Consider the following 21,397-nt stretch of genomic DNA (forward strand, 5'->3'; position numbering starts at 1 on the left):
GTGGGGAGGGAGACCTGGCAAGTGTCCATGCAGGCCTCCCCAGGCCTGGCACGTGGGCTCGGAGGCTGCTCCCGGGGTTTCTAGCGCAACATCTGGGTGCGCTGTAGCCCGGGAGGAGACGGATGGAGTGGCCGGTCAGCGGCGGGCCAGCTTGGGGAGCTTTCTGTCCCCTCCACCGTCGGAGCCCCATGGATGCCTGGGTGTTGATGAGAACCAAGACGGCTGGGAAGCCCCTAGGCGCCGGGGCGGGGCGGCCGCAGCCCTCTGACCAGCCGGGAGGAGGGGCGCCGAGGTCCTCGGTGGCGTGAGGGCGTGGCCGGGGGCCGGGACCCGCGGGAGGGAGCGCCGTGCCCGCCGCGCTGCCATTGGTCGGGAAGCCCCGGAGCAGGCGAGGGGGAGGAGGCGGCGCTTCATTGGTCGGGCTCGCCGGCCAATCCCTGGAGGCCCGGGGGTGGGGGGGAACCAGGCTGGGGGCAGAGCGTGCGGAGCGGTGGAGCGGGCAGCGAGCTGGGCAACCGGTCCCACTCCAGAGCGACCCGGAGCCTCCGCGGGACTCGAGTCCGAGCGAACCTCGGAGCATCATCCTCGTCCGTCTGCTGCGTTCCGGCTTCTCCGGCGCCGCGCAGAGGAGCGAGCTCGTGCATCACCCGCGCGGCGGTCGCTGGGACTAAGAGCAGGGACACCGAGGGTGACTGACCCCCAGAGTCTGAGCGCAACCCCTTCCCGTCGTCCGAACAGCCATGACCCACTTCAACAAGGGCCCTTCCTACGGGCTCTCCGCCGAAGTCAAGAACAAGGTACGCGCGCGGGCGGGCTGGGGGTCTGCGGCGGCGAGGGGGAGGGCTGCGAGCCGCCGCGGAGAGACGTCGAGGCTGCGGGAGAGATAGATGCTCCCTGGCTTGCGGATCCGGCTCGCATGCTCTGGTCCTGGCTTTGTTCCCGCGCCGCGGCCCCGGCGGGCGGTGGGTTCCCGGACGCCTGGAGTCCGGCAGCGCCGCGGGGCCCGCTCGAAGGCTGTAGGGTGCGCCCCTCCGGGAAGGGGGCGCTCCTGAGTGGCCTGTGGCCCTTAGGCGGGGCCCTGCCTCGCGGTCTGGTCTCCCGGAGTTGCCGCCCCCGCCATCCGCCTGGGCCGGGGTTGCCTTGGGACCCTGCGTCTCCTCTCCTCTCCTCTCCTCCCATCCCATCCTGGCCCCCTCCTCCCACAAGCGAAGTTGGGCGGTTACGTGGCCAAACCGGGCCCCTCATTGTTCCTTTCCTCCTCCATGGGAGGGGACGCTGAGTGTCCCGCCGACCCCTGGGACCCGCGGGCGGAAAGGAAGCCGGTCGGTGGTTCCTTGATGCAATCGCCGCTGGTGCGGGAAATCCAGACAAAGCCTGAACGCGCAGCCTGCGAGCCGGGTCAGCAGTAGATGGGAGATTTAGAAATGCAATCCTGAGAAGTTTGCAGCGCGTTGAATTGTCACGATACCTCGGCAGGGTCGCTTTTGTTCGGGGTTTATTTGCTGTGGCGGGTTGCAATTTTGGAGTGATTGGAGTCTGGTTACGCTGCTTTGCCGTGTGCGCATCTCAAGAATGCATCAGGGTTTATCTTTCAGAGTTTTGGCCTGGGAAAGAGATGAGAGGCGTCCCCCTCCCCAAATCCTCTCCTTCCTTCCTCCCTGCCTGCATTCCAAGTCCATGACATCAGGGGTTTCGGGGAGTGGGGGTGACCAGCCAATCGGCGTGGAACTGCGCACAGACCGCTCATTGTCTCCCTTTTGCTGTTCCGGCCAAAGCGCCACAAAGGAGGGCTGCTGTGGTTTAATTCCCATTAACTTCCCGGGAGCCGAAGCATGTCAGGATTGTCACCACGCTGTCCCACCTCCGGTAGAATACTTTGGCATCATCAGAGCAGAGAACACCCCTGGAGTTGGGGGTATCTGGGGTGTGAAGGGATTACATAGAAGTAATGAAGCGCACCGTTGTCAGACCCAAGCGAGAGTGGTTTATTCTTTCCCGCTGTTGTATCTAGCGCACCCCTTTGTAGTTCATCTAGAAGATTCTAAACAGTCTTTGAAGCAAGGGGCTAATTTTATTCTGTGTTCAAAAAATTGTAATCTTTGGGGAGTTTTAACCTTTTCAAATATTCTGTCCGTATAAAAGTTTTCCTAAAGAGGCAGAAAAGTTTGTTTGGACGACAGCACTCAACAACTGAAAACTTCGTTGAAAAATAGCGGTCCTTCCAAGTTTATAGCCCTAGCTTTAGGAAGTCGAGGGCGTTGGCGTTTGAGAACTGGGTGGTTAGTGCCCTGGTGCCGCTTGGCGCGTGATTTGCCATTCCCTCTGGGATTCTGGCGCCCACTGAGTCTCTTTACCTTTGCATTGTAGATGAGGGACTGGTGAGTTTGGCAGCCCTACAAGTGACTTGACTTTTCCTGGTTCTTGGTATCCAAGCTGGCTTCCTTTTTGCTGACTAGAGTAATAGCTTTCTCATCTTGGAGTTCTCATTGAGCCAACAACTCCAGGAAATGCAGACGCTCAGGCTGGATCATTGGTACTGTGAGAGTTGGAAACAGTAAATCCTCAGTTTTTAAAGAAACTTTGGAATGTTGTAAAGGCTGTAGGAATTAAACACCAAACCCATTTAAAAGAACAAAACACCCCCATTCATTTATGTAGGGCTGTCACCCAGGACCTTTTCATAAAAATCCTTTTGATCTCCCCAGAAGAGGTGCCCTATGAGGTGGGAGCACCACCGGGATTCCAGCACCCATTTCTGATCAGGGTGTGACTGACCCAAGGCCACAGAAGAAACTTGGAGTATTCTAAGAATTTCAACAAGTGTCTTAGTTAAGTACTTAGATATGTTCAACCCCAGGACCCGTTGTCTGCCCCTGCCCATCCTGTCATCCACCTGTTACTACTTGACATTGTAATTATTCCTGTAATGATATTTATCATCTGTTCTGGGCTCCGAAACCAAATCTGCATGCTTGAATGAGATGTTGGTTTTTGGCCAAGGGTGTTGGACAAGAAGAGCAGACATTTAGGAAACACGAGTTTAACAGTGCGTCTTTACAGTCACGCCTGCTTTTTTTCCATGTATAATTTATGACTTGACTACATCAGAATTTTGTTTTATCATTTTGTGTGTATGGGTGTTTTGTTTGCATGTGTGTATGTGTACCATGTGCTTACAGTGCATATGAAGGCCAGAAGAGGGCTTTGCATCCCCTGGAATGGGGTTGATGACTTGAGCCATCAGGTGGGTCCTGGGGGGTCTAACCCACCTTGTTGTCAATAAGATTAACCCATACTCTTAGGAATTTAACTGAAGCTCCAGTCCCCCTAATTGGAGGTAGTGTGGAGTGAAGACTTCAGCAGATGTAAATTCTAGATCCCCCTTGGCCAGTTCCTGCTTCCGATAATGTGAGCTGTCTGTTGGAGTCCGGATTAACAAAATGGAAGGAATATTATCATCCCCGAAATACTTTGTCTTGGAGGAGAGTCTGCTTGTATTGTTGGTCAGTGACTGTCTTGTGAGTGTCAGCTCTTAGTCAGAGGGGCTTGCAGGCTGTTTTCTTTCATGAGTCGTCTGTGTCTGTCCTGCCCTCTTAAGTAGTCACTTTGTATCACAAAGCCTTGAGCTTATACTTCATTGGTGAAAGCAGTCCACGGATGGGTTGAAGGAGTCCTTGATCCTAAATCCGTAAAATTCCTGGGCAACATCTTTGAAAATAACATTTATTTGGTGAGATGTCAATACATAGCAGAAACGTACAAACTTCTTTAAGGGGGGGAGGGGCAGCAAGAAAATACGGAAATCTGGATTAAAAAAAAAATCTCCAGTCTTCGTTGTGAACACACTGTTTCTGCTTTGCTTTTTTGAGACCGGGTGTCTGTGGAGTTAAGGCTGATCTTGAATTCGCTTGCCAAGAATGATCCTGAACTCCTTCCTGTTCCTGCCTCAGCCTCCCAGTTGAGAGCTGGGATTACAGACATGCGCACACCATATCTGGCCTGTCTTTAAATAACAGCAAAAGAAAGAAACAGTAAAAGGACCAGTGCCAGAAATCTACATGGAATCCAAATGGCCCCTGGAAGTAGAAGGACTCCTGAGAGAGGATGGATTCTTTCATAAGTGATACTGTCCTGGTTAAACAGGCTCTGTGGGGATTAGAAGGGAACCAAAAGAAACCGAAAACAAATAAAACCAACTGATCCTCTAAGGAAGGGCAACATTTACTGACGGTTGGGTCTAAACAAAGTGTACGAGCCAGGAAAGCTGTCCTGAGGCAGATGCCTTGGACCCTATAGCTCTCTGGGTAGTGGCTGAAACCAGCTGCTGGATTGGAAGGGCGTGGTGCCCCCAGTGGTTTTACCTCCTTGTGCTTTCTTGGTGGAGGCTGAGTGTTAAGAAAGAATGAGATTGGAACGTGAGATCGGAATGTGTGTTCTCCTCACTGCCTTCTGTTCCCACTGGAAAGCCTGGCTTCAGCAGACCAGCTACTTGAAGAATGAATCTTCATGATCACCCAGTGGTATTCCCAAACAGCTAAAAGCCACTTTGGAACACTCACTCCTAAATTTTTAAGTCACTTAAAAGTAAGCTGAACAGTCATACAGTAAAATGAGGACTGGGACCCATGACATCCTTGCTTGCAGCTGTCTGTCCTATGCCTTTTGAACAAACAACTGCTTTTCAGGGTGGTCTGGATCAGAGTAGCTCCCAGGTGTCTCTAGCATAAACTGTCACGTCTTTAATCCCAGCACCCAAGAGGCATCGAGAGGTGGGCTTCTGTGAGTTTGTGGGCAGCTATGGCTGTGTAGTTTGAGACCCTGTCTCAATAAATCAAAAACGGAAAAAAAATGATAATACAAGCCACTTACACTGGCACACCAGAATCACAGTAAAAAATGTGTAGCTGGGATTACCTTTTTTCCCTTAAAGTAATGAAATTAAAATTAATTTTTCATAAAAAAACTTGTTATCGTATGTTTCTTTCCGTCAGAGATTAAGATCTGGGTCTTATTCAGGGATGGATCTCAAGGTCTGTATTAGGTGTTTTTGAAGGATAATATTTAAAGTTGCTGTGAAACTAAATAAAAATCTCATAAATGAAAGCTGAGAGGTGGTGGCTCATGCCTTTGATCCCAGCACTCAGAAGGTAGAGACAGGAGGATCCCTGTGAGTTGGAGGCTGGTCTGTCTACCGAGCTAGTTCCAGACAGCCAAGGCTATACAGAGAAACCCTGACTTGAAAAAAACCAAACCAAACAAAAATTTAAAAAAAAATTGAAACATCTTGCAAGTTGTGGTAAATATTTATCAAATTAATGAATGTATCAGGAATAGATTTTGCTGTCCCTAACAGCTGGAAATCAGCCCCTCTGAGTCTCTCCTGTAAGAGAATGCTGTTGTGCAGGTCTGATGTTTTTGAAGGGCTTAGATGTTTTTGTTATGTTAGTTTGTTGACAGGGTCTGACTATATAGACCTAAAACTGCCTTTGTGTAGACTAGGTTGCCTGGAACTCACTGAGATCCACCTGCCTCTGCCTCTCGAGGGCTGGGACTTCATAAAGAAGTGTGTCCTCATCCTGGCCTTTCTTGTTTTGTAAAGCACATGTTCTGTGTATACACAGAAAACTTAACCATTAAAATAATTTTATCTTTGCTGCTGACTTGGGGATCATCTCCTATGGGAAACTCTTTCTTGAACTCTCACTTAGAGGGAAATGGTGGAGGGCCCCTCTGACAGGTCCCCACTGACAGGCCACCTCTAATGCTACCTCCAGTGCTACCAGAGATGGGACACACTGGCTATCCAGCCAGGGCAGGGTCTTTGCTGCTGGTTGGGGACTAATTGTTGCGGTTTGTCTGCGGTTTGTTTTTGTTTCTTCACTCCTATCCCTTTATCTTGACCAAAACATAAAGAAGATACACTTCTCAAGAAGAGGAGAGGTAGGTACCACACCTACTCTGAACACTTAATTATCATGCTTGCTATCCTGTGGCCTTTCACAGTCTGGGAAATATATTGTCAGCTGCTACCTGCAGTTTTAGGTTTCAAAAATAGGCTGAACAGTACGTGTGTGTGTGTGTGTGTGTGTGTATGTGTGTGTGTCTGTGTCTGTGTGATAATATTATTTGTAACTATATTTTTCTCTTTTAAAGCACAATTGGATGGTTTTGGGTTTTGTTTCTCCATCATTGTATCCATCTTAACTTCCTTTTCAGGGAGAGTTTGTGGCTTGTCCTCACTGCTGGGCAGGTCCCATGTTCTTGACTTTAGCCATATACTGTGTGAGTTGGTTCTCTCTGGCTCTAAGCTCAGCCATACGTGGGCTTTTAACTGTTAGTGCCTGTCTTCCTGTATCCTCAAATTTTTTGGGTAAGTATTTCTGGGAAGGGGGAGTACATCCAGGTTGTTTGTGGGGACTTACACTTATGGTAAAATATAAATATATTTTGCAAATTCAATAAATGAATTTCTGAGCACTGAAAGGCCTCCTGGTACTATCATCTCTGGTCCTGTCAGTGAGTGATGAAGCTATCAGTGAAGAAAGGGTGCCTGGGTTTGAGTCCCGTTCTTTAAGACTAGACCTGGACTTTGGGCAAGTGACTTAACCTGTTTATCTCTCACCCTTGCAGTGAAGATGTAACCCTGAGCATTACACGGTTGGTGGGAGAAATCTCTGATCAGGATCACTCATGTCAAGTGTTCAGAATAATGCCTTGGAGCCCAGAGCTCAGATGTTGGCCATTTTGCTGACTAGGCAAGCATTTTACTGGCCGCTTAGGTTCAGTTCTGGCTTCTGAGCTGTATTTGTCTCCAAAACCTGAGCTTTCATTTGTATATAAGGCTTCTGGTAGAAAGTGGGGGAGCAAACAAATATCCTCTGTTTCACCCTTTTCATCAGGAATGTGATGGGCCCTGGATCTTTGTCCAGAACTTCCTGTAGCATCCTGGTGATGCCTCACCCCACCCCACCCCCCAGGGCCAAAGACCTTTGGTCCTTTCTGGCCCAGTTTCCCTGTGAGGTAAGGGGAGAGCTTCTCTTATCTTCCTTCTGAGCAGGAACTGGGAAGCTGTAGGGAGTGGGCGTGCCTCTTGGGTGGAGCATCTACAGTGGGGAGGCCAGAGAACTGGGAGCAAGAATGCAGCAGGAAGAGACCATTTTTTTCTCTTCCTCTCAGATCTGTCTGTTTTTAATTCCCAGCCCTCCTTGCTCCTTACACCCAGGCTCAACCAGTGGGTAGCGTATGAGCCTCATTGCTGTACTTTTCTCCCTCTCTTGCTTCATGTGGGAGGAAATCCAAGAAAAAAAAAAATTAATACCATGTGTAGCAACTCTCTTACTGTTGGTTAGTTCAGACATATGATTCTACTTAAGAAGCAACAGCAAGCCAAAGGCCGAAGATCAGCTGGTAGGCTGCTTGCCTAGCTTACACAAAGCCCCGGGTTCAGTCATAGCACTGGGTAAACCCAGCATGGTCACACGAGGTGGTAATCCTAGCACTTGGGAGATGCAGGCAGGAAGATCAAGAGTTCAAAGCCACCCCTGGCTGTATGGTGAGTTTGAGGACAGCTTGAGCCACGTGAGAGACCTTGTCTTAAAAAGTGGGAATGGGGAGATAAATCAGTGCTTGCCTTGAGGACCCAAGTTTGATCCCAAAGACCCATGGGAAAAAGGAAACAACTGGGCATGTTAGCTTGTGCTTGTAATCCCAGCACTGAGGAAGCAGAGACAGGCAGACCTCTGGAGTTCACTAGCCAGGTAGCTTAGCTTACTTAGCAAGTCTCAGGGCAGTGAGAGACCCTCCTGGGGGTGGGGGTGGGGTAGATGATGCTTGATGAATGACACCCCAAGGTGTCTTTTGTCTTCCACACATATGCATGCTCCCCCCAAAGGAACAGCAACCGCAGTTACTATACGCGCCCTATCATGTATAGTTGTTTGTATACGGACCTCATAAGCTTGTTGGGGTCCATGGCTTTTAGCAGCAAAACTGCATCCCTCAGGATGTCCTGAGGTGGGCCTGGGCATTTACTGTGGGTTTTCCCTGTTTCCCTGGTGGCTGCTGTATTAGGAATGAGTCCTCATGCTGCCCGCTGGGCCAAATACATACACCCAGACAAGCATCTTGCTAGCTAGATTTTCATCTCTAGTTTTTTCTTCCTGTCCTGGCTTGATCCTGTTAGTCTTTTTCTTCTCAGTAGCCAGAGACTCTGTTTTAGACGTTTCTCTGTAGTTGATTTTCTAATACTATTCAAAACACCCATGGCAAGAGGCTACTTTACAGAGCAGCCAGTAGAATAGTTTTCAGTCTGAGATATCTTGGCGAAATATCTTTCTGTGAACTTTTGAACCGTGCTGGCACTGCCCCCTTGAGACTGCCGATTCCCCAGGCTGTTGGAAGCAGAGCTCTTAGCTGGCAGCAGGCTCTGGTGTGTCGGCGTGGTACGGTGGCACTGGGGGACAGGGAGGTGGATAGGTCTTCTGTATTCTCCAGATTAATCTCTTTAATTCCTAGGCCCAAGCAGTCTCCTTTCCTCCGATCTCCTCAGTGGCCTGGGAGTCCAGGTATACCCTACCTTCTTCTCTTGATGCTTTGAGATGAACTAGCTATGACCTGGTTAGGAAGGGAAGCAGAAAGGGCTTAGACCCTGGGGCAGACCTGTGGCTAGATTTCCTGCTTGGCACTCAGTCTTAGGATGCGTCCTCTGCGCTTTCTTCCTTGCCAATGAGAGCCTCTTTAATCTTTGTTCCATCAATGAAATAATTGTGAGGAATGGGAACGGTGCCAAGCTGTAAGCAAAGTAGTGAACGAATCCTGGATCCCTCACCCTCCTGTCCATGGCTCTTCACATCCGGTGTCACTCAGATGCTCCGGAGACTGACCTCTGGTCTGCTGCACGGAGACTGACCTCTGGTCTGCTGCACGGACTTCGTTCCCTGCTTCCATGCTGGGAAAGTTCATTTAAAGATGCTTCTGTGGGAAAGCATGTAGATCTGGACCCAGTACTCGTGTGTATATTGTATATTAACTAATACACAGTTTTCATTTTTTAAAAAAATCAGTTTATACTTCTATCCAATGGTGTGAAACCAGGAAAGGTCACTTTTTTATCAACTGAAAACCAGTATTTGGAAGGTAGAGAATGAAGGATTAGGAATTCAGGGCTATCTGTGGTACACAGATAAGTTTCAAGGCTGATCTGGGCTACATGAGATCCTGTCCTGAAAAGGCAGACAACAGAGGCTGGAGAGAGGCTCATTGGTAAAGTGCTTGCTGTACAGTCCTGAAGCCTGGAATTCTGGATCTTAGTCCCCACGTAACAATCCCTGACTACAACCCCAGCAGAAGGATCTCTGCAGCATGCTGGGGCCAGGTTCAGAGAGAGACCCTGTCTCGAAGGAATTGGTGGCAAGTGATTGGACACCAGATGCTCTTTCCTCTGGTCACTGTGTGTACACAGGTGCATACACACATACAGATATACCTACTCTTCGACCATCCATACCTAAATCTCAAAAGAAATACAGCCAGATAAGCAATAACCGACCACCCAAAGCTATGTGAGTGCCTTGCTAAGGTTCAGGGCACGTGCTTTAATTCTTCATTATCATATGGTGAGTCACCAACATCTGCAATCTCTGTTTCACTATTCATCCGTCTGGGCTTGGGGACCTAACAGTGAGCAGGGGTGAGGACACTTCTGTTACAAATTACTTGATAAGTAATAATTTCTTCTCAAAGTAATACTTAGGTGGCATCAGAATGATCCCATGTTAAATGACCATCAAATGGTATCAGCCAGTTCATTGTAATGATGTGCAGCCAGCCGTCTGTGGCTGTGAACTTCACATCCATGTTGTCAGACAACCTGGGATGGAAAGTAACCCCCAAAATGTTTGTGTCCATATTGAACATGTACACAGACTTTGCTGTCTGTTGTCTAAACAGTATAGGATAGCAACTATTTATAAAGCATTTGCATTTCTCTTAGGCAATTTAAGTGATCTAGAGATGATTTTAAATATATAGTAGGGGACTGGGAGTTTATTTAATGTGTTGGTAGAGTGCCTAATTATCAGGCAGGAGGCCCTGCGTGCCATCTCCAGTACTACACATTTTAAAAGTCACAGGAGGATGTGAGAGATTACTTGCATGTACTATTTTAAACGCCATTTTATGCATGGGGCCTGAGCATTGGTTATTTTGGTATTTGTGGTGGGGAAGGAATACCCTGTGGATACAAAGGGACAGCTGCTGAATGTGGAGAGTCTCCCAGTGGCTTGTTGCGAATGGCCAACAAAGTATAGGAGAAGAAGGGGGACGTTTAGGGAGCTTCTGCTGTGTTCATGAATGTTGTTGATTCTCAGCTGCTCTGGGATATGAGAGCCACTAAGGATCTCCTGTTTGCAGCAGAGGAAGGAAGTTTGGCAGAGAGAAGACTGCATATACCCCAGCAGTTTCCAGGCCTCTGCTTTAGTTTTAGTTAAGGGGCAAAGAAGAAAGGTGCTAGCCCGGAGAGGGCAGGCCAGGGTCCTTTGACAAGATACACAGGAGGAGAGGACCAGGAAGGCTGGTCTCGTGCAGGAGGAGGGCTGGAAACGGGCCTAGATTGGGCTGCTGAGCACTTATGCTAACCTTTGAGAGACTGAGCCAGGTGGAGCACAGAGAGGAAGCAAGAGGGCTGGCTGGACATAAAAGAGACACATCACAGTTCAGTGCTTGAGGCCGGCGGCAGGGTTGCTCAGTGGTTTGCTTGTTTCGGTTAACATGGGAGCCTGTGCTCATCCAAGGGCTTAGTGAGAGAGAGGCTGGAGACAGTGGGGTTCAGGGTTAGCAGAAGTGGGAAGAAGATGGAGGACCCTAAAACATAGAGGTGATGTGGACTCTCTTTAGCCAGTAGTGTTCTTCTTATGTGGAATGGGATGTCACCTTGGCCTGGCCTGGAGCTTCTGAACTGGCAACATTGGCCACAGAGTGAAGGTGGTCTGGCCCGTGTGTGGAATACACTGCACTCTGCTGCTTGGCTCAGCTTTGAGTCCTGCTGGGTCCCTTTGCTGTCTGGGGACATGTTCTCTCCTCCCATTCCTCTGGCCCTTGACCTGGAAGGGAGAGGAAGTCAGATTTCCTTTTTGGGTTCTGTGCCTATGTGTCTGTCACATCACCTCTGGGAGACCTTTGTCCTCGGGCAAGAACACTGACCAACACTCCGGTTCATGAGGACTGCTTTGTTCCTCTTGGGTATATTCAAACTGCGTGACAGTCACATACAATGTGAGTTGTCTTTACTGTTCATAGGGATGTTCTGGACTCTAATCAGATCCTAGCTGGAAAGGGGAGGCTGTGTTCAAGGCGTTCGTTTTGTTTTGTGAAGAAACTGCATCTTCCTTCTTTCTTTTCTGTGGTGAGTGAGAAGCTTGAACTTCGTTTAACCTGTCCACAGAAGCATTTGGGCAGGTCATGGTGGCATGCAGGTTTGTGGCCCCAACTCCCATATTTATTATTTTTTACATTATCATATTAAAGAAAAAGAGCCGGATGTGGTGGTATATGCCTTTAATCCCAGCATTTGGGAGGCAGAGGGGGCAGGTGGATGTCTGGGTTCAAGGCGAACCTGGGTCTACAAAGCAAGTCCAGGACAGCAAGGGCTTGGGGTCTCTAGCAAGTCCTTACACAGCTTGGATCTGGGAACCCATAGTCATATGACCATGACCTATGACATAGACATAGGGTCTATGTGAGAATGAAGAAAGGATAGACACACATGCAGAAAAGCTGGGATGGAGTGTACTAGGCTCTCTGAAGGAGAAACCTCAGGAGCCTGGAAGCTCAGTGTGTTTGGTATATATAGTTGAATAGAGAGGTGGGGTTATTGCATGCAGTCAAATGGGGAAACAGAGATATATGACAATAAAAAAAAAAAAAAGGCATGAGTTCTTTGTTTTGTTTTTACAATCCAGTCATTACATTATGCCCTCCCTGTCAGTGTCTGAGATCTCAGAGGTCCAGGTTAGTTGAGACTGCTGGTTTTCCTATGGGGTCACCTTCTTCCTTAGCTTCTTCCAGCGTTTCCTGAATTCAACCACAGGGGTCTCTGACTTCAGTCCATTGGTTGGGTGAAAGTATCTGCGTCTGTCTCAATCAGCTGCTTGTTAGGCCTCTCAAAGGGCAGCCATGGCTGTAAGCACAGCATAGCATCAGTAATAGTGTCAGGCCTTGGAGAGGAGGCATGGTTTTTAAAAACGGTTGAGTGGAGCCGCTCTGTTGGGAGCCTCCTCCGGCTGTAAACGTGGGGTTGGGAAGCTGTGCTGCGTATTTTCTACACACACACACACACACACACACACACACACACGGCTCATTTGCACTCCAGGAAGAGACTTTGCCTCTGACTTTCACCTGGCTATGTTCATGTCAACAGCACACTGCCACTCAGGGCTTGAGGCACTCCCTGAAGGTCACTTCCCATGCCATTTCATGAGGCACAGGGGAGCCTTTTTGACGCGCGGGGGGGGGGGGGGGGGCAGGAAATCCATCCTGTTATTTAGTGGAAACTTTATGTCCTCTAATTTTCATAGAGGAGAATGCAGTGCCTCTTGCACAAGCTTGTAACCTGCCTTTAAAGCTTAGTGGTCAAGATCTGTAGCTGGTTTTGTAATAAAGGCCCTCACAGTCTGAGATAACAGATCTGGGTCCCCAGGCGAGTCCCACAGTTAGAGCCGACTGAAGTGCTGGTATTTGCCTCCAACCTGTCCTAATCCAGCTCAGTAGCAGCTAGGGAACCATGTGACTAATGGGAACTCATGGGTGAGTTCACCTGGGAGGAGGGCTTCCGACGTCCCAGTCACCAAGGAGCACCCAGAGCTTTGCTTTTGGGGCTATGATGCAGCTTTTGCGACTTCCTCGAATCACAGTTGATCTCGAGATCCATCCTCTAAGGCACACTTGAAGTGAGTACACATCCCAATGCTGCAGAAGGTGCTGGAGCCAACACCCCTTCAGCGCTGCCCATGTGCAGGCTCAGAGGTTTGGGAGGTGACTACGGTCCTGAAGAGCTGACAGCATCAGGTGCTGTGAAGATGCAGGTGTGTTCCCACCCTGGGAACAGAGAAAGTGCAAATTTGAGAAGTAGCGTTGTTGACATCCAATGGGGCTTCAGCTGGAACCTTCTTTGAGCAAAATCTCTGTAGATCTCTCAAATTGACAAGGGAGCCCATTATCAGAGATGATCTTCTCCAGCTGGCTTTCCTGCAGGTAGACTTTCTGCTTATGCTTAATTGATACTAACAGGTGTTTTTCTGTTTGGCTTTTAGACCCATTTCCTTGGGTCTCCTGTGTATTTATCCTGAGACTAACCGCCATGTGCCTCAGAATAAACTGGCTTTCTCTCCTCTAAACTTAATGTTCAGATTATAGCTGACCTCTCATAAATTTCCAGGCCCCTCCTAGGGGGTGTATAGTCTCCTGGATGCCCAGTTTTTCACTATAGGCTGTGTATGATTGATTGAACACTCATTCATTCATTCATTGAGAAAGGCTAGGTTCCAACTTGTAATCCTCCTGCCTCTAAGTGCTGGGATATAAACATGGGCCACTGTGTTTGGCTGTATCTTATTTCTTTAATCTTTTTACCCCTCAGCTCTTTCTAGAGACTGACATCAGTTTGTTGTCCTCTGTTAGAATGCATCTGGATTACAGTATTTTGATAGATGTGGTCCAACCAGGGTACAGTGGAATGGTGACCCAATATTCTGTATTTGATTCTAAACTCTACCTCTAATTTCAGTCAGGATGATAACCTGGTGATAAGGAAAAGACATCTCTGTAGACAGGCATCTAGACCAGTGGTTCTCAGCCTGTGGGTCATGAGCTCTATGGGGGTCACATATCAGTTATTTACATTATGGTTCATAACAGTAGCAGAATTACAGTTGTGAAGTAGCAATGAGGTAATTTTATGTTTGGGGTTTTATCACACATGAGGAACTGTTAAAGGGTCACAGCATTGAGAACATTGAGAACCACTACTCTAGACAATACTTTGGCAAATGGATTTTTGGCTTCTGTTAAGTTAGCTGGTAACAGTGTAGACAGTTTAATAGTTCACGTCTACTTTCACACCTGTTACTTGTAAGTAATGCCCACCTTGGGTTTCACCTGAGGCTGTTGTGATTCAGACAAACAATAATTATATTGCTATACAAAGAGAACATTAGTTTAACTCAACTCATGGAGGAAGCACTGTTAGCACTAGACCTTTGGGGCAGGGTTTCAGATGTATCTTGAATAATTTGCTTATTGTACAAAGTGAGATCTTTCTGACTCTCCGTTTAAGTTTTATGGTTTCTGGATCACTCATTACCTGAGCAGAAGGGCACTGAGACTGTGTGACTGCTCCCGACCGACCTCCTTCCAGGCCTACCGCAGACAGCATCATGAGCCGGCCATCTAAGATTACTAGTTTGGCTGGTCAAGGAGAGGTGACGCACACCTGTGCGCACAGTAGCACTCAGGTGCAGGCGTCTCTCAGTCACAAGACAGACCTTTAAATGTGAGGCTGGAGGCTGTTGATGTGACCCAGAGATGAAGGTCGCTGTCTACATACTATTGTACCGTGTGTGTGAAGTTCTGAGCCACAAGTCAAGATGCAAGACCTTGACTTCCTTCAGTGCGTGCTACAAGGAAGGAGATCTGGGCAGCTAGCTGTTCTTGAATGTGATTCTGCCAGGTGCTTGCTCACTCTCACTGGAAGTCCCTCATCCCCTCCAGGACAGCCACCCTCTCTTACCAGTAATAGAGACTCTTGTTTTTGGAGTAGAAAGTGGGCCAACCCTGCCTCTAGGATTTCATTCATCATTATTCACTGAGTGAGATGTTTCTGTCCTTACTAACTGAAGTTTTTGAGTCTTATGTAGTGTGTTCTGGGAAGCCAGCCTCCATACTTGTGTGTGTTCTCTCTCTCTCTCTTTTTCCGGCCACACAATCAAAATCTATTTCTAAGTATGTGTGTTCTGCACCTGAGAATCTAAAGATCATTTTTTCTAGACAGAGGCTTGTGGGACCGTGAAAGAATAGCTTGGTTTCTGGTAGAGCACTGGCTAGAAGTGGCTGGAGACCCTGCGAGGGACAGCATACATTTCACCACACTCTCAGACAGACCCCAGGCTCCTGACACGCTGTCTAAGAACTTCATTGATCAGTGCCCTTTAGCCACTTAGGGCAACGCCCTACCAGCCCTTCCACAGGTGTGACTACAGGTATCCTCCACCTCAAGAGATTTCCATATTAATGAGTTACCTGAAGGCCAGAGGGCGTAGCCAATTAAGTATTCCTTCCCAGACCCTCCTCCCTTCCTATTTAATTCAGTTCTGCCCTGAGTTTTTTTTGGGGGGTGGGGTGGGGGGTGGGGGTGTAGCACAACCAGGTTCATCTATCATCTGCCATGACAATAAACCTGTTAAAACCATGGACTTCCTCATGTCTTTGGGGCCTGCCTCGGAGAACTGTGGAGGGGGCCTCTGAGTATCCAGATGCCACCTAATCTCCCGGGGAGGGTTTCTCTGTGGTCCAGCCACAGTGGCCGCAGATTCAAGCAAGCTAACCGAGCAGCCAAGCGAGTGCAGTAATCAAGAGTCTCCTTCCTTCTCGCGGAGCCCAGTCGGGGCTTCCTTCTCTCCCCTTGTTCCTCTCGAGTCTCTGTTCTTCTGCAGACCCCAGCGGCATCTGGGAGCCCAGGACAAAGACCACCGACCTCCGGGTCCACTCAGGAGCCCTGCCCCCTTGGAACTTTAGATTGAGATCTCCCCACGACTGGGCAGAGCCCTGAGCAGCTTCTTAATCAAGCCTCCACCAGGAGGGAACTCACTCAAATTTCCGCGCTTCTACTCCCCAGAGCCGTGGTTCCAGCCGCCTGGGGTGGCAGACACTCGGGAACCACAACTTGGCCCAACAGGACCCACCCCCGCACCAACTTGCAAGCTATCAGCCCCACAGAGGCTGAAGTGCTTTTCCTTCTGTCTGTTGTGCTGCTTGGATCAGGCACTGGATTGGTTCCTCTGGTATTTTTAAAGCTTTAGCTTCTTGCCATTTTCACAGTAGGTGTGCATCATCAAGTCTTAGGGTCCTTGTGTTTATCTGAATTTGAATCTGGCAAGGCTCTGTGGAGAGCTTGGTTGGCAGAATGTGGAGGAAACATTAGGAGGTGGGGCTTAGTGAAAGGAAGTGACCTCAGTGGGGGCTTCCCTTTACAGGTATTGAATTATAGCCCCTTCCTTTTGAGCAGTTTTCTCTGTCTCATGTTTCCCACCATGGTGTTCTGGTCCATCACAGGCCTAAAGGCAACGGGGCCAAGCAGCCGTGGACTGAAACTATGAACCAACATAAATTTGCCTTCAGGTATTTTCTCAACAGCAGGAAACTAACACAGTATCTATCTGGGGATACCTTGGCTTGAAGGTCTGGCTGTACCTGTGAGAGAAAGGCCTGCTTTGAGATGCCCTTAGATGTGATTGTCCTTGACTTTCAGATTTCCCCAGCAAGGCCAAACCATAGAATGACTCTTGGTTTCTGTACTACTGAAATAAGGTCTTTTAGGGCAGGGTCTGCCTTTGAACTGGGCCTCCTAGCCATTAGCACAGAACACAGAAAAGAAGACTGAAGAAGCTGAAAGAAGAATCTAGAAAGCATGTGGCAGATGCTGTTTTAGTTACTGTTCTATCATTGTGAAGAGAGACCATGTCCAAGGCGACTCATAAAATAAAGCAGTTGGGGTGGGGGGGGGGAGGTTACTCATATTTTTGAGAGCTGTTCATGATTATCATGGCAAACTGCCATGGTCCTGGAGCAGTGGGTGACTTTTATATCCTAATCCCCAGGCAGCAGGCAGAGACCAGAGAGAAGAGAGAGAGAGACAGGGTCTGACATGGGCTTTTGAAACCTCAAAGCCCACTCTCAGTGACATGCTCGCTTCTCCAGCAGCAAGGCCACACCCCCTAGTCTTTCTCTAATGGTTTCACTAACTGCAGACTAAGCATTCAAACATGAGCCTGTTGAGGGGGGGGGGGCTTCCTCATTTAAACCATCCCGATACTCACACAAGTGTGATTTTTAGGGAGATCATTTGGGATTATGCTGAGTCATCTGAGTGGCTCGAAAATAGCCCCAGGAGAATTCAAGCGTGGCTGAAAATTGGGAGACTGTTTCAGCACCAGAAACTATGACCTGGATTATTGCTTCTGGGTTTTAACAGTCTCTGTGATGATTTATTGTAAAAGGGGAAATGGTTGGTTCTCTATACTCATTGGCTAGGCACCTGCAGATTCAATCAGCCATGACAAAAATGTCAGGAGAGAAATTGTATGTTTGGCAGGCTTGTACTTTTTCATTGGCATTCCCTGAACTCTGTATACCAGCGTGTGTGTGTGTGTGTGCGCGCGCGCGCACACACACACACACACACACACACACACACGCCATTTGCATTGCACTGGGTTATGGTAGTAATCAACAGATGATTTAATAAGTGTACAGGATATGCACGGGCTGTGTGTAAATGCAGTTCCATTGTATGTAATGGTCTGTAGCAGCTAGGGAGTTTGGTGTCTTTGGGGTCCTAATGCAGTCCTATGATGGACTCAGGAATAAAGTACTCTTCACTTTTCGGTAGACTCTGTAGTGTGTCTGGAATGTGTGACCCTCAGGCAGCTCTTTTTCCATGAGGGCGAGCCCTCTTCTGCCTTTAGGTACCAGCAGCTTCTTGGTGAATGCTTGCTGCTTACCCCAAAACAACAGGGGGTTTGTTTCTAGTCCATTGCTGAGATGTCTTTTGTCTCCCTAGTTACTTTGTCTCCCTGTTGAAGACTTCCAGTGAAACTTCCCTAAACAATTCTGGGCTGCCTCTCAGCAACTAGAAGGCCTTTTATCTGATATAGTGTCTCTTTCTGCTATTAGGAAGCACAGGCCCTTAGGGCTTGTGGTTTTGATGAGAATCTTTTTCCTGTGTTTTATGTTTTATTTGACAGAGGGTAACACTTTGAGGAAGGGGGTGAGATTGGGAGGGGCGATGAAGAGAGATTTATATATTATAGTTCACCTGGCATTTCTTACCCTGTCTGTCACTGTCACTTTATCCTTGTAACCTTTCTCCGAATGTCTCCTATGTCTACCAGATTTAGCACAAAGAAATGAAGCTGTTTAGTGGGCTGAGTGAGCTTTGAAGAGTCCTCAGTTTGTCACCCACCTGACCCTCTCTCTGCCCTTTTCACCCCATGTGTGTGCTCTGCATAGCTACATAATCTAACTTTTGTGAACAGATACTGTTGTAAAGTCTGAAGTTAGGACTCACACAGGATTGGCCTCAGCTCCAAATGGACTCTCTGAGCTGCCCAGACCAGATGCTGGCCTGGGCAGATGTAGAGGCTCCACAGAGAGAGAAGAGGCACGGGCTGGTGACTCAACTTGTTGTCCTTGAGCTGGGTTCTCAGGACTGAAGGAGGGACGGACAGACAGTTGATGCTCAAGGAGAGTGAGAACAGACTGAGAATTGGTTGGTAGAGGAGGATGGTTCCCACTTAACCCCGAAGGCCTTTTCCCAGGCCTTCATCCTTAAACATGCTCGCAGGAAGATGCTGTCAGGCCTCTGTGAGGAGGCTCCATTGGCTATGCCCAGGCATGGTTCTCAGCGCTGTAGTCTTTGCTTCTTTTGTTCTGTTCTTTTGTGTTGAGACAGGGTTTTCTCTTAACTCTGGGTGTCCTAGAACTTACTCTGTAGACCAGGCTGGCCTGGAACTCAAGAGATCCACTTGCCTCTGCCTCCCTAGTGCTGGGATTAAAGGTGTGCATCGTTACGCCTGCTATTCACTCACTCTTTTCTTTTTTTCCCTTCCGTCCTTCCTCCCATCCTTTCTAATAGCTTATTTAGTATGTCTGTCTGAGGGTGTTGGATCTCCCGGAACAGGGGTTATATCAGTTGTGAGCTTCCATGTGGTTGCTGGGAACTGGACCCAGGTCTTCTGGAAGAGCAGCAGCCAGTGCTCTTAACCACTGGGTCATCTCCAGCTCTCGATTTCATTTGCTATGTGTGTTTGTACCACCTTTTTGTCCATTCATACACTAATTCCACTTTCGGGTTTTGAGGGGCCTCTATGCTGACTTTTTTCCTCTGCAGCTCCGGAGTCCACACTTCCTCACTAGTGTGTGTGAAGGTTCCTTTTCCCTATGTCTTGTCACATGTCCTCAGTTGTTTTCTGGATGGCAGCTATTCTCACTGGAGTGATGTGGAATTTCAAAGCAGTTTTAATTTGCATTTCCCAGATGCCTGAGGTTGTTGAGCCAAAAAGTACTTATTTGACTATTTGTATTTCTCTTGAGAACTGTATCCTAGACTTTTTATAGATTGGATGATGTTTGATGTTTCCTTTATATATTCTATTTATATAATCTAGATATTAATATCCTAGTGTCTCACTAGATAGCCCTGGCCTAGAACTCTCCAGTTTGGCCTTAAAATCAAAGGATCCACTTACCTCTACCTTTCAAGCTTTAGGATTAAAGGCATGTACCACCATACCTGACTTAGCAGTTTTTTTCCTCCTTTGTGTAGGCTGTATCTTTAGTTAGTTAGTTAGTTAGTATTTTGGTTTTTCAAGACAGGGTTTCTCTGTGCAGCCCTGGCTATCCTGGAACTCACTCTGTAGACCAGGCTGGCCTTGAACTCAGAAATCCGCCTGTCTCTGCCTCCCAAGTGCTGGGATTAAAGGCGTGCGCCACCACCGCCTGGCTAGCTGTATCTTTATTCTGACCATTAGGGTTATTGTTTTTTGGATTGTATTGGTTTCATTTTTTATTTTTGTTTTGTTATAAGGAAAAGAATGTCATTTAAGCCTAAGTTCAGAAGTTTATAAAGCTTTTAAGGTGAAAATAGTGAATAAATTGTATTAGCTAAAGGGTTTTTGTTTTTCTTATTTAGTTTTGAAAAATTCATAATGCATATGCTATGCTATGAGAAATCCATCACCCGTTCTGCCTACCGCTTTCCCTCCCAACCCCATGCACTTTATTTTTAAAGCCAAGAGTCCACTTGGTGCTGTCTGCATGGGCACCTGCAGGAGCATGTGTATTCTCTCCAGGATTCATCATCTGCCAGTGCCTAGGAGTGGGGCGCCATAAAGCCTTCTGTGCTGGGATTTTGGCTGCTTTGATCTTGGGCAAGTCTTGAGCATGTGGTGACATCTCTGAGTTAATGTGTGCAACAGCCCTGTGCTTTGCTGCAGGTGTCTCCTTACCTCTGCTTCTGTAAACTTATCTCTTATTCTGTGCGTGTTGACCAGTTGTGGGTCTCTGTACTAAGCGCAAAAAGAAGCATCTCTCAGGGTGGAGCTGTGCATTCATCCATGTTATTAGGAACAGAGGGTATTACCGTGTCCATTTAGCAGAATAAGAGTGGTTGGTTCTTATCTCTGGCTTAGGCAGCCGTGGGGTTTTGACCCGGTCAATAGTGCCAAGTCATGAGTAACAATGCGTGGAGTGAGCCTTAAGTCCAATCAGAGAGGGATTGGTTATTTTTACAAACCCCTGTTCTCTGTTTCACAGTGGCCATATCTTGCCAGGCCTGTTGGTTGGTAATGGCTTTCAAGGTTCACAGCTCTTGTTTGCTTTTCTCTCCCAGTAGGAGACTTGACTTCCAGTCAGTTCCAGCGCGATTCCTCCATGTTCTGTGACTCAAGTATATGTGGTGTCTTTAGGGCTTAGCATCAAATCCTGGGGGTTGCCAAGAAGACTGGCAATAATAGCCTATAATGTTTGGGGGTGGGGGTGGTTCTATACCACTAAAAAAAAAGGTATTCTATACCCGGTACTGGACTTTTTAAAATATTCTGTGGTATCTAGGTTAGACTGTCCCTCTGTTGTAGGGTGGCTCCATTTGACCTCTGTACTATCTGTAGAAACAAGAGAGACCCTGCCTCAAAGCCAAGGGGAAGGAGAGAACCAATTCTGAATTGTTCTCTGACTACCACCGCGTACATCATGCATGCACACACATAATAATAAAGGATTATTTTTAAAAGCCATCACAACCATTCTGCAAAGAACAGCCCCTGTAACAGTTTCATCTCTATATTTGAAAAAGCAAGGCAATATTTTCTACCTGCACCCCACCTTTCAGCTTTACATGGAGTAACTCTACTCGCCTCTTGTCCTCTTGTGCTGGAATCACAACTTTGCAACACTTTAACTTTTTTTTAGATTTTTTTTTTTTTAATGTGTATGGGTGTTTTACCTAAGTGTATGTCTGGGCAACCATGTATCTGCAGTTCTGTTCTCTCTCTTTTTTTTTTTTTTTAGATTTATTTACTTTATGCATGAGTACACTGTGGCTGTCTTCAGACACACCAGAAGAGGG

The 21,397-nt window shown here is 47.8% G+C and overlaps 1 protein-coding gene across 1 annotated transcript in view; it reads left to right on the top strand.

Annotated features, from left to right (window-relative positions):
* The first annotated feature begins 640 nt into the window (after positions 1–640).
* Cnn3 (calponin 3) overlaps positions 641–21,397 on the top strand; it is a 31,644-nt gene continuing 10,887 nt past the window's right edge. The window contains exon 1 of the mRNA XM_034500162.3: positions 641–797. Within this exon, the coding sequence (XP_034356053.1) occupies positions 741–797 (57 nt within the window). The 5' untranslated portion in view covers positions 641–740. The remainder of the gene's footprint in view (positions 798–21,397) is intronic.

This window comes from Arvicanthis niloticus, chromosome 4 (assembly GCF_011762505.2).
Source record: "Arvicanthis niloticus isolate mArvNil1 chromosome 4, mArvNil1.pat.X, whole genome shotgun sequence".
Lineage (NCBI taxonomy): Eukaryota > Metazoa > Chordata > Mammalia > Rodentia > Muridae > Arvicanthis > Arvicanthis niloticus.